This window comes from Cetorhinus maximus, chromosome 10 (assembly GCF_964194155.1).
Source record: "Cetorhinus maximus chromosome 10, sCetMax3.hap1.1, whole genome shotgun sequence".
NCBI classification, from domain to species: domain Eukaryota; kingdom Metazoa; phylum Chordata; class Chondrichthyes; order Lamniformes; family Cetorhinidae; genus Cetorhinus; species Cetorhinus maximus.
Window position 1 is genome coordinate 22,953,464 of NC_135888.1, and position 12,339 is coordinate 22,965,802.

The 12,339-nt window shown below is 43.1% G+C and overlaps 1 protein-coding gene across 2 annotated transcripts in view; it reads left to right on the plus strand.

Moving 5' to 3' along the window:
* The window catches only part of abl1 (abl oncogene 1, non-receptor tyrosine kinase), a 163,350-nt gene that overhangs the window by 138,258 nt on the left and 12,753 nt on the right, over nt 1–12,339 (plus strand). For both annotated transcript variants that reach the window (XM_078550134.1, XM_078550135.1), the window contains exon 4: nt 1,386–1,658. In XM_078550134.1, coding sequence (XP_078406260.1) covers nt 1,386–1,658 — 273 coding nt within the window. The remainder of the gene's footprint in view (nt 1–1,385; nt 1,659–12,339) is intronic.

A 12,339-nucleotide genomic window follows, 5' to 3' on the forward strand; every position in this document is an offset into this window, starting at 1 on the left:
TTATTTAAATTCTGTCACCACTGCACCAGTCATTTCTGTGGGTGAAACTAAAAACATTTATTCTTTCATGGGATGTGGGCATCACTGGCATGGCCAGCATTTGTTGCCCATCTATAATTGTCTTTGAACTGAGTGGCTTGCTAGGCCATTTCAGAGGGCAGTTAAGAATCAACCACATTACTGTGGGAGTCATATGTTGCAGGCCAGATATTGTAAAGATGGTAGATTTCCTTCCCTAAAGGATATTAGTGAACCAGATGGGTTTTTACGACAATTGATGATAGTTTCATGGTCAACATTACTAAGATTAGCTTTCAGTTCAAAATTGAGTTTAAATTCCACCAGCTGCTGTGGTGGGATTTGAACCCATGTCCCCAGAGCATTAGCCTGGGCCTCTAGATTACTATCCAGTGATATTACCTCTATGCTATTGTCTGCCCCAAACTGGGTACCATAAATATAAGATAGTCACCCTAAACCCAACAGGCAATTCAGGAGAAACTTCTTTACCCAGAGGATGGTCAGAATTTGGAACTTGTTACCAGATGGAGCAGTTGAGGTGATTAGCATAGATACATTTAAGGGGAAGCTAGAACAACACATGAAGGAAAAAGGAATAGAAGGATATGTTGATGGATTAGAAGAATTAGGGAGGGAGGAGACTCTTGTGGCAGTGTAACCGCCAGCATGGATCCATTCAGTTGAATGCCCTGTTTCTGTGATGTAAAAACTTTAATACTTCATTAAAGTTTATATAACAACCCTTGATAAATGAAGAGCCACATATTTTTCTTCTTGAAAATTCTTTTCTGGCCAACTAAAGACTTTATCAACATGACTCTGATCTAAAGCTGTTGGAATAGACTCTGAAATATGGTGCTGCGATCTCGAAAACTATCTATAATTGCTCTTTCTGATCTGAGGGTTTCACTGTTTTAATTCTTGGTGAAAACATCTACATATCATGCATCCAGTATCCCAGTAGCTTGCTGGCAGCTTTCAGTACTGACGATCTGGCCATTTCTGTACTCCTCATGCACAGCACAGCTCTATTTGTGGGGAGGCCTGCAGCATAGCAGCCTGTAATTATAAAGCACTCCTTACATTAAAGAACATCTCGGAGCACTTAAGGGGAGAGTAGAAATAAAGGAATTTTGCAGGGAGCATCTCTGAAGTTATAGAATGCTTCTGAGGGCTTGGTGGAAGCTGGCAAAGTTGAGTGGTTTTAGAAGAGGGAAGGGCTGAAATGGACTTTTGGTGAATTGTGGGAGCTGGGGAATGTGGAGAAATATGGAGTCAGGTTAACTATGACCTTTTCCAAACTGAATCAAATTTCCCTGTGTTGTTTTGAATGCTGGTAACATTTGCTTGCATTGTTTTTGCAGCTATACGTATCTTCAGAGAGCCGTTTCAACACCTTGGCAGAGCTTGTTCACCACCACTCGACAGTGGCCGATGGACTTATCACCACCCTACACTACCCAGCTCCCAAACGTAACAAACCCACGATTTACGGAGTCTCTCCTAATTACGACAAATGGGAGATTGAGCGAACAGACATTACAATGAAACACAAGCTGGGTGGAGGACAGTATGGTGAGGTGTACGAGGGAGTGTGGAAGAAATACAATCTCACTGTGGCAGTGAAGACACTGAAGGTATGGTAGATTTTCTTCACAGCTCTTGCACACAGAAGAGTAGAATCCCAAGTGGATGCTGGTTTGGTTCCAACAGAATGTTGGGAAGTAAATGCAGTTTACACGTTTATAATTTACATGAATTATTGGACAATCAAAATATTTGGGTGTTGGCCATATATAGCTCACTATCATTTCTGAGTCAGAAGATTGTAGTTTCAAATTGCACTCTAGAGATGTGGGCGCATAATCCAGGCTGGCACTCTGGTGTGTTATGATCCTTGGCCAGATCCTGGGATGTTGGGCAAGGTCTGGATAGAGACCAGTAATGTCTTGTTTAAAGTAGTTATATTAAAGACACCTGCTTTTGGAATAAAGCCACAATATTCCATGGGATTTCAACAAACACAATACATTTTGCCAAACAGTTAGTAAAGTAAAACAATCTACTAAATATATACATACCTTATGCTCTAACATTCAGAATTAACTTGAGGTACATATGATTTAACAGACAAACTGAGTCAGACACACCACACTACAGAGTAAATGACAAATGCAGCCAAGACGGAGTCCTTTGATTTCTCGAGAACCCACCTAGATGTTAGTCAACCAACCTCACTGAAACTTTGTCTTTCTCACGAGGGTTTCCAATCTCCATCTTTGAAGATCCTGTCTTGGAATTCTCTCCAAAAGTCACTACCGCCCCCAAAGGGGTACACCTTCCTTTGCCCCAATGGCCCACAGTACCGAGATAGTCTGGTAATTGCAGCTCTTTCTTTAATTTAACTGAACTGTGTCCCTGTCTAGTCTTTGATACTTCTTGGCTGGCTCTCCTTAAGCTGATTGCCTGACCAACTAAAATTGACTGACCCATAAACTGCTCTTCACTGACTCTTGGACTGATCTGAGTGGCCAATCAACACACTCCCATGGGGTCCCACCCTTGTTACTAGGCAGGAACTAATGTAACAGCATTGGAAAATCCTGTCCCTCAAATGTTGCAAAGACTGCGAACTTACACAGCACAACATAGACAAAATGAATTGGATTCATAACAGGTTCAATATCAAAGGAGGTGCTGCACTGTCAGAGCTGCATTCTTTCAGATGAACCATTAAACCTACATTAAATAATAAGTCTTATGGTTCTGTTGCACAACCTCAGGACATCCTGAAGCACCTTTGTTAGTGTAGTCGTTGTTGTAATGTAGAAAATGCAGCAGCCAAATTGTGCACAGCAAACTCCCACAAACAGCAGTGTGAAAATTACTATCTGTTTTTGATGGTGGTGTTTGAGGGAAAAATATTCATCAGGAAACTCCTCTGCCCTTCTACGGAATAGTGCTGTGGGATCTTTTACATCCACCAGGGAGGGCAGGCAGCACTTCAGTTTAACGTCTCAACCGAAAGACGACACCTCCAAGCTCCAACACTACCACAGTACCGCTCTGGGAGTGTCAGCCTAGACTTTGTGGTCAAATCTCTGAAGTGGGGTTTTTCTGACTCAGCTGAGAGTGCTACCCACAGAGTCATGGTTGACTACAGTCCGTATTACTTCACCGGCTGCATAATGTTAGGACATCCTGAGGTCGTGAAAGATGCCAAATAAAATGGAAGTCACTTTTCTTTTTATTTAAGTAGATATGAAGTGTATTATCTTGACTTTAATGTGCTATACAAAAACTGTTGCATGTACATGAACAAGTTAAGAATTAATTATTAGCTATATCTAGTTTAATGTAAATGTTTGAAGTTATTGATGAATTACTATGAAGAGATGGAAAGTTACTGGCTGAGTATTGTACATCCAACAAATAGTGACACTGACACACAATGTGAATAAATGCAGATAGGAAGGACATTCTTGCCACAGAGGGAATGCAACAAAGGTTCACGAGACTGATTCCTGAGATGAGGGAATTCCCTTGTGAGGACAGATTGAGTAGCATAATTCCCCAGAATTTAAAAGAATGTGAGGTGATCTAATTGAAACATATAGAATTATTGAGGATGTTGACAGGATAGGTGCTGGGTAGATGGTTCCCTTTTGCTGGGGAGTCTGGAACTAAGGTATCATTCTCAGAGTAAGGCATCAGGCATTTAGAACTGAGATGAGGCAAAGTTTTCATTTAAAAGGCTGTGAATCTTCAGAATTCTGTATCACAGAGGGCTGTTAATGTTCAGTTGTTGAGCATATTCAAGACAGAGGTTGACAGATTTTTGGATTGTAATGGAATTAAGGGATATGGGATAGTACGGGAAGATGGAGTTTAGATGGAAGATCAACCATAATCTATTGAATAGTGGATCAGGCTTGAGGGGTTGAAAGGCTGCCACCACCACCACCACCATCGCCTCCTCCTCTTTCCTGCATTCTTATTATGGAACAATTTCACTGCTGGAATGTGACTGTTCATTTATTACCATTTGTCTTGAGCCATGGAGGAATGCAACAGAAAGTGCTGGAAATACTCAGCAGGTCTAGCAGCATCTCTGGAGAGAGAAACAGAGTTAACATTTCGAGTTGAGACTTCTTTGGAACATGTAGGAATGCAGAACTGACTACTTCTGAGTCATTTTAAAGGTTGCTTTTGTCCCGCTTGACAATATGAAAATGTCCCATTGCTTTGTCTAAATGGTCGCATTTCTGTGGCCCCCCCGATAATTAAATAAAAGAGGTACACGGCAAAGATTTCCCACATCCTGGCAGCTCACCAAATTCATCTTCATTGTTTGCATGTATATTTCCAGGAGTGATAAGAGGGGACAGGAAGGGCATCTGTGAAGGGAAGAGGAGAAAGTGTTTTGAAATAGCCCTTCAAGGAAACAATGGCTCATGGTGGCAAGGTCAAGGGGAGAAGAAAAAGAGTAGGAAAATCAGACACAGGTCATGCTGAGTTCAGGTGGTTAGAGTTACCAAGAATCAGGAATCAATCAGTGCAAGACTGAGGGCAGAAGGGAAGAGAGGTTGGTTTAATTGTAATAAATATTTTTATAAATGTAGACAGATTATTGGAGAATATTATGAAGGAAATTAAAAATAAGTTGTTTAATCAACAGTGGGGAAATTCCACGCACGTTATGACCTCCACAGTCCCAGTGCATAGATGTTGAGCCAGAACACCTGAGTGTACAATGACAATATACATTGCATGATAATAAGGGATTACAAAAGCTGTAGTTTTTTTATACACATCTGTATCCAGATGATAACACTTGCACTGGGAGATGCTGCATTGCTTTGGGAATTTTGGTTACTTCGGGCTAGAGTCCCACTACCTGGAATAATTCAGATCTGTCAGCTCTCACAGGGTGGTAGTTGTTCTTCTACAAAACATTGGAATTTCCTGCTGCCCCCTGAGGATTGCAATTTCCTGCCTGCACCGCTGGTAAATCCTGGCTTTGTAGTGTTCTTCCCTTACGTCCAGGCTCAATTATTCCAGTGTTCTCCTGCTTGGCCTTTTGTCCTCCACCACCCCCCATGAACTTGAGTTCATCCAAAACTCTGCCACCTGTCTCCTAACTCGTACTGAGTTCCATTCATTCATCAACCCCTATGCTCGCTGACTTGCATGGCTCCCAGTCCAGCAATGCCCCAATTTTAAAAATTCCCATCCTAGTCTTCAAATCGTTCCATAGTTTCATCCCTGCCATCCCTGTATCCTCCTCCAGCTGTACAACCCTTTGAGAACTCTGCATTCTTCCAACTCTGGCCTCTTGTGCACCCCTACTCCTTTCATCCCACCATTCGGTATTTTGCCTTCAGCTACCAAGGCCCGAGCTCTAGAATTCCCTCCTTAAATCTCACTGCCTCTCTGCTTCTCTTTCCTCCTTTAAGAGTCGCCTTAAAACCTACCTCTTCAATCAAACTTTTAGTCACCCATCCAAACATTCCCTTCTTTGTCAAGCTTTGTCTAAATGCTTCTGCCATCTTGAGATATTTTACATTTTTTAAAATTCTATCATGGGATGTGAGTGTCACTGTCAAGGCCAACATTTGTTGCCCATCCCTTATTACTCTTGAGCAAGTTGTGGTGAGCAGCCTTCTTGAATGGCTGTAATTCATCTGGTACAGGTACACCCACAGTGCTGTTAGGGAGGGAGTTCTAGGACTTTGAGCTAGTGACAGTGAAGGAACATTGATATAGTTCCAAGTCAGATGTTGTGTGGCTTGGAGGCAAACTTGCAGGTGGTGGTATTCCCATGCATCTGCTGCCATTGTCCTTCTAAATGGCAGAGATTGCAGGTTTGGAAGGTGCTGTCGAAGGAGCCTTGGTGAGTTGCTGCAGTGCATCTTGGAGATGGTGCACATTGCTGCCTCTGTGCAGTGTCAGCAGTGGACGGGGTGCCAATCAAGGGGACTGCTTTGTGCTGGATGGTGATGAGCTTGTGTTGGAGCTCCACTCATTTAGGCAAGTGGAGAGTATTCCACCACATTCCTGACTTGTGCCTTGGAGATGGTGGACAGGCTTTGGGGAGTCAGGAAGTGAGTTATTCACCTCAGAATTCAAAGTCTCTGACCTGCTCTTTTAGCCACAGTATTTATATGGCTAGTCCAGTTCAGTTTCTGGTCAATGATAACCCCCAGGTTGTTGATAGTGAGGGATTCAGCAATGGTGATGCCATCGAATGTCATGGGGAGATGGTTTGATTCTCTCTAGTTGGAGATGGTCATTACCTGGTACTTGTGTGATGCAAGTGTTACTTGTCAATTATCAGCCCAAGTCTGTATATTGTCCAGGTCTTGCAATATATGGGCAAGGACGGTTTCAGTGTCTGAGGAGTTGCAAATGGTGCTGAGCATTGTGCAATCATCAGTGAACATCCCTACTTCTGACCTTATGATGGAGGGAAGGTGATGAAGCAGCTGAAGATGGTTGGGCCTAGGACATTATCTTGAGGAACTGCTGCAGGGATGTCCTGGGACTGAGATGATTGACCTTCAACAGTCACAATCGTTACCCTTTGTGCTAGGTATGACTCTAACCAGTGGAGAGTTTTCCCCTGATTCCCATTAACTCTAGTTTTGCTAGGGCTCCTTGATGCCACACTCCATCAAATGCTGCCTTGATGTCAAGGGCCGTCACTGTCACTTCTCCTCTCTAACTAGGTTAAAGATACTATAGAAATGCAAGTTGTTTTGATTTATTTTCCTAGACTGTGAGAGAAAGAACAACTGCAGGAAGTGGCACTTTCTCAGACCCATAGAAGCAGTAAATGTGTTGTGGATTCTATCCAGTAAAGGAGAAAACAAGTGAATCAATAATAGTATCACATATAACTACGGCCAGATTGACTTTGAAGACAAAATTAGAGACTAAGTGGAAGATCAGGAAGTGACAAGAGATGGGGTGAAGGGGAGGAGTGATTTTCTTTTTAAAAAAAGGACAAAGGAAGGGAGAATGAAATGGTGAGTCAGTCATTGAAGTATATATACAGTGCTGAGTTGATTTTCAGTGTTGGAGGCAGCCTTGCATTGCTGTCAGGCTGAGGAAGGCAGAAGTACTCATGCATACGCAAACAGCCCATTGACCTTCCTCACAATCCGATGACAGGTAGCTGCTGGAATAGTCTGTTCTTTTCAAACACTCCCTGAACCTGTTTAACTTGTGAAAAACAAAAACAGACGCTTGAACAATCACCATCCACCACCACTCCTCCGCCTATCGCTAGCCTTCTATTCAGCTCCATTTGCCCCACCCCGCTTAAACAGTATAAATTTAATCACATTTCCACTTCTCTTCAGCCCTGAAGAGTCATATGGACTCGAAACGTTAACTCTGTTTTTTCCTCCACAGAAGCTACTAGATCTGCTGAGTTTTTCCAGCATTTTCTGTTTTTGTTTCAGATTTCCAGCATCCGCAGTATTTTGCTTTTAACTTGTAAAAAAGGTCATCTACGTAATAGTCACTACACCTCAAAGTAGCTCATTATCTGTGTAGTGCTTTTAAGATGCTTGACAAATCAAGACATGGAATTGTGCTTTCTAAATGCACGCCTTCCTTTTAGTGTTTGTGGTAAGGCTTGATACCTTTTGCCATTATACCACAGATTGTGCCTGTCCTTGGTGTGAGACCACCTCTATCCAGTGATTTTTGGTGGGTGATTGACTGGGACCAGTCTTTTTGTAGTTATCAGCAGATATGACTCAAGTTGCTGAAGAATATTGGTGATTGACAGCTGGGATTAAAATATAGAAAAGCACTCTGTACGGTGGATGCATGTTTGCCATGTTTAACAAGGCTAAAAGCAAAACACTGCGGATGCTGGAAATCTGAAATAAAAACAGAAAATGCTGGAAAAACTCAACGGGTATGACAGCGTCTGTGGAGAGGGGAACAGAGTTAACGTTTCAAGTCCATATAGCTCTGAAGAAGAGTCATGCGAACTCGAAACGTTAACTCTGTTTCTCTCTCCACAGATGCTGTCAGACCTACTGAGTTTTTCCAGCAATTTCTGTTTTTAGTTATGTTTAACAAGGCTCTTGGCTTGAGTATGTGGCTATCTTGTGACTGAAAAATCTCCCCATTCAGTTTTGCCCAGTGTTGATGGCCCTGGCTTCTGCCTCTCCCCCAGTCTTTGATGTGATTGACCTACCTGAGAGTTCGTGGCACCAGTCATCCAACAATTCATCGCTTGATGTACTGGCCCTCAAGATAAAGTCAGGATAACACCCCCAAACCTCACACCCCCCCACCCCTCACCCCCAGCATGGGAGAACAATGTTCGTCAGCAATCTTCGATAACAAATAACCTCTATCCAATTTGAAAGACTGCCATGGAGTGCCTGATTATATTACATGTTGTTACTGTGTGCCATGAGCCCCACCTAGTGTTCTACCTGAACATAATCTTGCAGAATCTGGTTGAATTGTCTGTCCTTCAATGTGTTTAAATACTGTATAGTAATTAGAAATCTTAGTATTGTATATGCACATAGATAATCTGGTACAGTGAACTGACATTCTGATCAATCAGATTTTTACTTATTTTTCATAATGCTGCAGTGCTGTTTCACCCACTGCATTCTGGGTAACAATTGCACTGTCCCACTTGAACTGTGAATGTTACACTAAATAGGCTTAGAGCTTTCATGCTTCTAAACTTCCATACTGCCTTGAGAGTGTTTTTTGAGCATTCTGGTTATGGCAACAATTTGAGGTGATGGCTTAAGTGATAAACAAGAAATGTTGATGCAACATTACAGGAGGTTGGGCTTGGTGAAAAATCTTTCCTGTACACTGGAACCTCAATTATCTGGCATAATGGAGGGTCCCCAGTTTTTAAGTGGACAAATGAGAGCATTCATATTGAACTTTTCCACTTAAAACTGTGGTTTAGCTCTTCCTGAACCAACACAACAACAACTTGCATTTATGTAGTGTCTTTAATGTTATATCACATCCCAAGGACCTTTTTTTTTAATTCATTCAGGGGTTGTGGACTTCACTGGCTAGGCCAGCATTTATTGCCCATCCCTAGTTGCCCTTGTGAAGGTGGTGGTGAGCTGCCTTCTTGAACCGCTGCAGTCCATGTGGTGTAGGTACACCCACAGTGCTGTTAGGGTGGGAGTTCCAGGATTTTGACCCAGCCACATTGAAGGAACGGTATATTTCCAAGTCAGGATGGTGAATGACTTGGAGGGGAATTTCCAGGTGGTGGTGTTCCCATCTATCTGCTGCCCTTGCCTTTCCAAATGGTAGTGGCTGTGGGGTTGGAAGGTGCTGCTGAAGGACCCTTGGTGAATTCCTGCAGTGAGTCTTGTAGATGGTGCACACTACTGCATCGATGGCGGAGGGAGCGAATGTTTGTGGATGTGGTGCCAATCAAGTGGGCTGCATTGTCCTGGACAGTGTCAAGCTTCTTGAGTGTTGTGGGAGCTGCATTCATCCAAGTGGGAAGTATTCCATCACACAAGTGGGGGCAAGTGGGGAGTATTCCATCACACTCCTGACTTATGCCTTATAGTTAATGGACAGGCTTTGGGGAGTTAGGAGGTGAGTTACTCGTCACACGATTCCTAGCCTCTGACTTGCTCTTGTAGCCACAGTATTTATATAGCTAGTCGAGTTCAGTTTCTGGTCAATGGTAACCCCCCCCCCCACCCCAGGATGTTGATAATGGAGAATTCAGTGATGATAATGTCATTGAACATCAAGGGGTGATGGTTGGATCCTCTCTTGTTGGAGATGGCCATTGCCTGACACTTGTGTGGCGCGAATGTTACTTGCCACTTGGCAGCCCTAGCCTGGATATTGTCATGGTGTTGCTGCATTTAGACATGGACTGCTTCAGTATCTGAGGAGTCGCGAATGGTGCTGAACATTGCGCAATCGTCAGCGAACATCCCCAGTTCTGACATTATGATGGAAGGAAGGTCATTGATGAAACAGCTGAAGATAGTTGGGCTGAGGACACGACCCTGAGGAACTCCTGCAACGGTGTCTTGGAGCTGAGATGACTGACCTCCAACAACCACAACCATCTTCCTTTGTGCTAGGTATAACTCCAACCAGTGGAGAGTTGTCCTCCTGATTTCCATTGACTCCAGTTTTGCTAGGGCTCCTTGATGCCACACTCGGCAAATGCAACCTTTTTGTCAAGGGCAGTCACTCTCACCTCACCTCGGGAGTTCATCTCTTTTGTCCATGTTTGAATCTAGGCTGTAATGAGGTCAGGAGCTGAGTGGCCCGAGCAGAACCCAAACTGGGTGTCATTGAGCAGGTTATTGTTAAGCAAGTGCCACTTGATTAGCACTTGTTGATGACCGCTTCCATTACTTTACTGATGATAGAGAGTAAACTGATTGGGTGGTAATAGGCTGGGTTGGATTTGTCCTGCTTTTTGTGTACAGGACATACCTGGGCAATTTTCCACATTGCAAGGTAGATGCCAATGTTGTAGCTGTACTGGAACAGCTTGGCTGGGGTCACAGCATGATCTGGAACACAAGTCTTCAGTACTATTGCCAGAATATTGTCAGGGCCCATAGCTTTTGCGGTATCCAGTGCCTTCAGTCGTTTCTTGATATCACGTGGAGTGAATCGAATTGGCTGAAGACTGGCATCTGTGATGCTGGGGACCTCCGGAGGGGGCCGAGATGGATCATCTACTCGGCACTTCTGGCTGAAGATTGTAGCAACTGCTTCAGCCTTATATTTTGCACTGATGTGCTGGCCTGCTCCATCATTGAGGTTTCACAGCCCTAAGTTGCGAATAAGGAACAAGCTGGCGATTATTTTGAGCAAATGATTCTCACGTGTTAACTACCAATGTGTTGTTCACTTTTAAGGCCCATTCTGGAGAGATGTATAAGGTATGTTTGAACTTTGACTTAATCAAACTCAAGTCCTATTGATCCACTGATCAGTCAGTTTCAGCTCAGTTCCCTTTAACATACTACTGCAATGAAATTTAACATACAAGAGACTTCCCAACAACTTCCATTGTCCTCATTGTCCTCACTTGCAGGCAAGGTCAACAGCGGCATTGGAGAATTGTTTCAGCATTACCATAGATAAGCTCAATTCCCACCGGTTACCTGTTCTACTTTGCAGAAAGTGGGTAATAAATTAAGTAACCCAGTTCACAACACTGGTGCAACTATTGGAGTGGAGCTATGGTTGGGTAGCTGAGAAGTATGCAGAAGTGCCCATGCCTGGATAGCAAGGTCACTGCTGCACATTATATAGGTCAGTTATGTTAAGCTTGGGCTCGGTGACCACAAGTTAATCTCACAGTCAAAAAGTTATTGATTCAAACTCCACTCCACAGCTTGTATGTGTATTCTAGGCTGATATTTCAGTGATATTGCCTTTTGGAAAGGAAAGGGAATAATTTGCATATTATGAGGAAAGGAGCAGGGGTGTGGGACTATCTGGATAGCTCTACCAAAATGTTAGCACAGGTACAATGGGCTGAAGGGCCTCCTTCTTTGCTGCATCAGTCCATAATTCTGTACTGAACATTGGCCCTATCTGCCAATTGAGTTGAACAGAAGGGGTGCCCTGGCTCTATTCAACAAAGAGCAGGGGAGTTCACCCAGTACCCCAGCCAATATTCCTCCCTTAATGCCATCTGCAATAGTTAGTAGAATCATAAAATGATTACAACACAAAAGGAGGTCATTTGGCCTGTCGAGTCAATGCTCTCACTCTAAAGAAGCAATTCACTTTGTGCCACTCCCCTGCCTTTTTCCCGGATGTGGCCATTTATCTAATTGCTGATAATGAGACCTTACCTTGTACAAATTAGCTGCACATCTGCTGGCAAAACAATAGTGACTCATTGTCACTATTTCATTGTCTGTGCATTGCTTTGGGAAATCCTGACGATGTGAAAGACGCTATATAAAAACAAGTTTATGTTTTCCATTTCGCTAACCTTATATATGTGTCATAATTGCTTTGAAGATGAGAAGAAAGCATTTGTAATGCTGTTTTCCTGGAAATGAGAATCATGGAAAAATAGTCGAGCAGTGTATAATAGTCTCTTTCGTAGCCTTTTTACAAAAATTTTCCATTATTCATTTAGGGTGTATTTACAAATTTAGCATTGGCATCAAGGAGTACCAGTTGAGCCTTTGCAGCGTGAATCAGGCCTTAAGGCCTGAACCAATTGCAAAGTGAAGTTGGGACACTCCATGCTCTAAAGAGTTTTGCTTTTCTTCATTCATGACAGTTCAGGCCCTAATCAGGCAG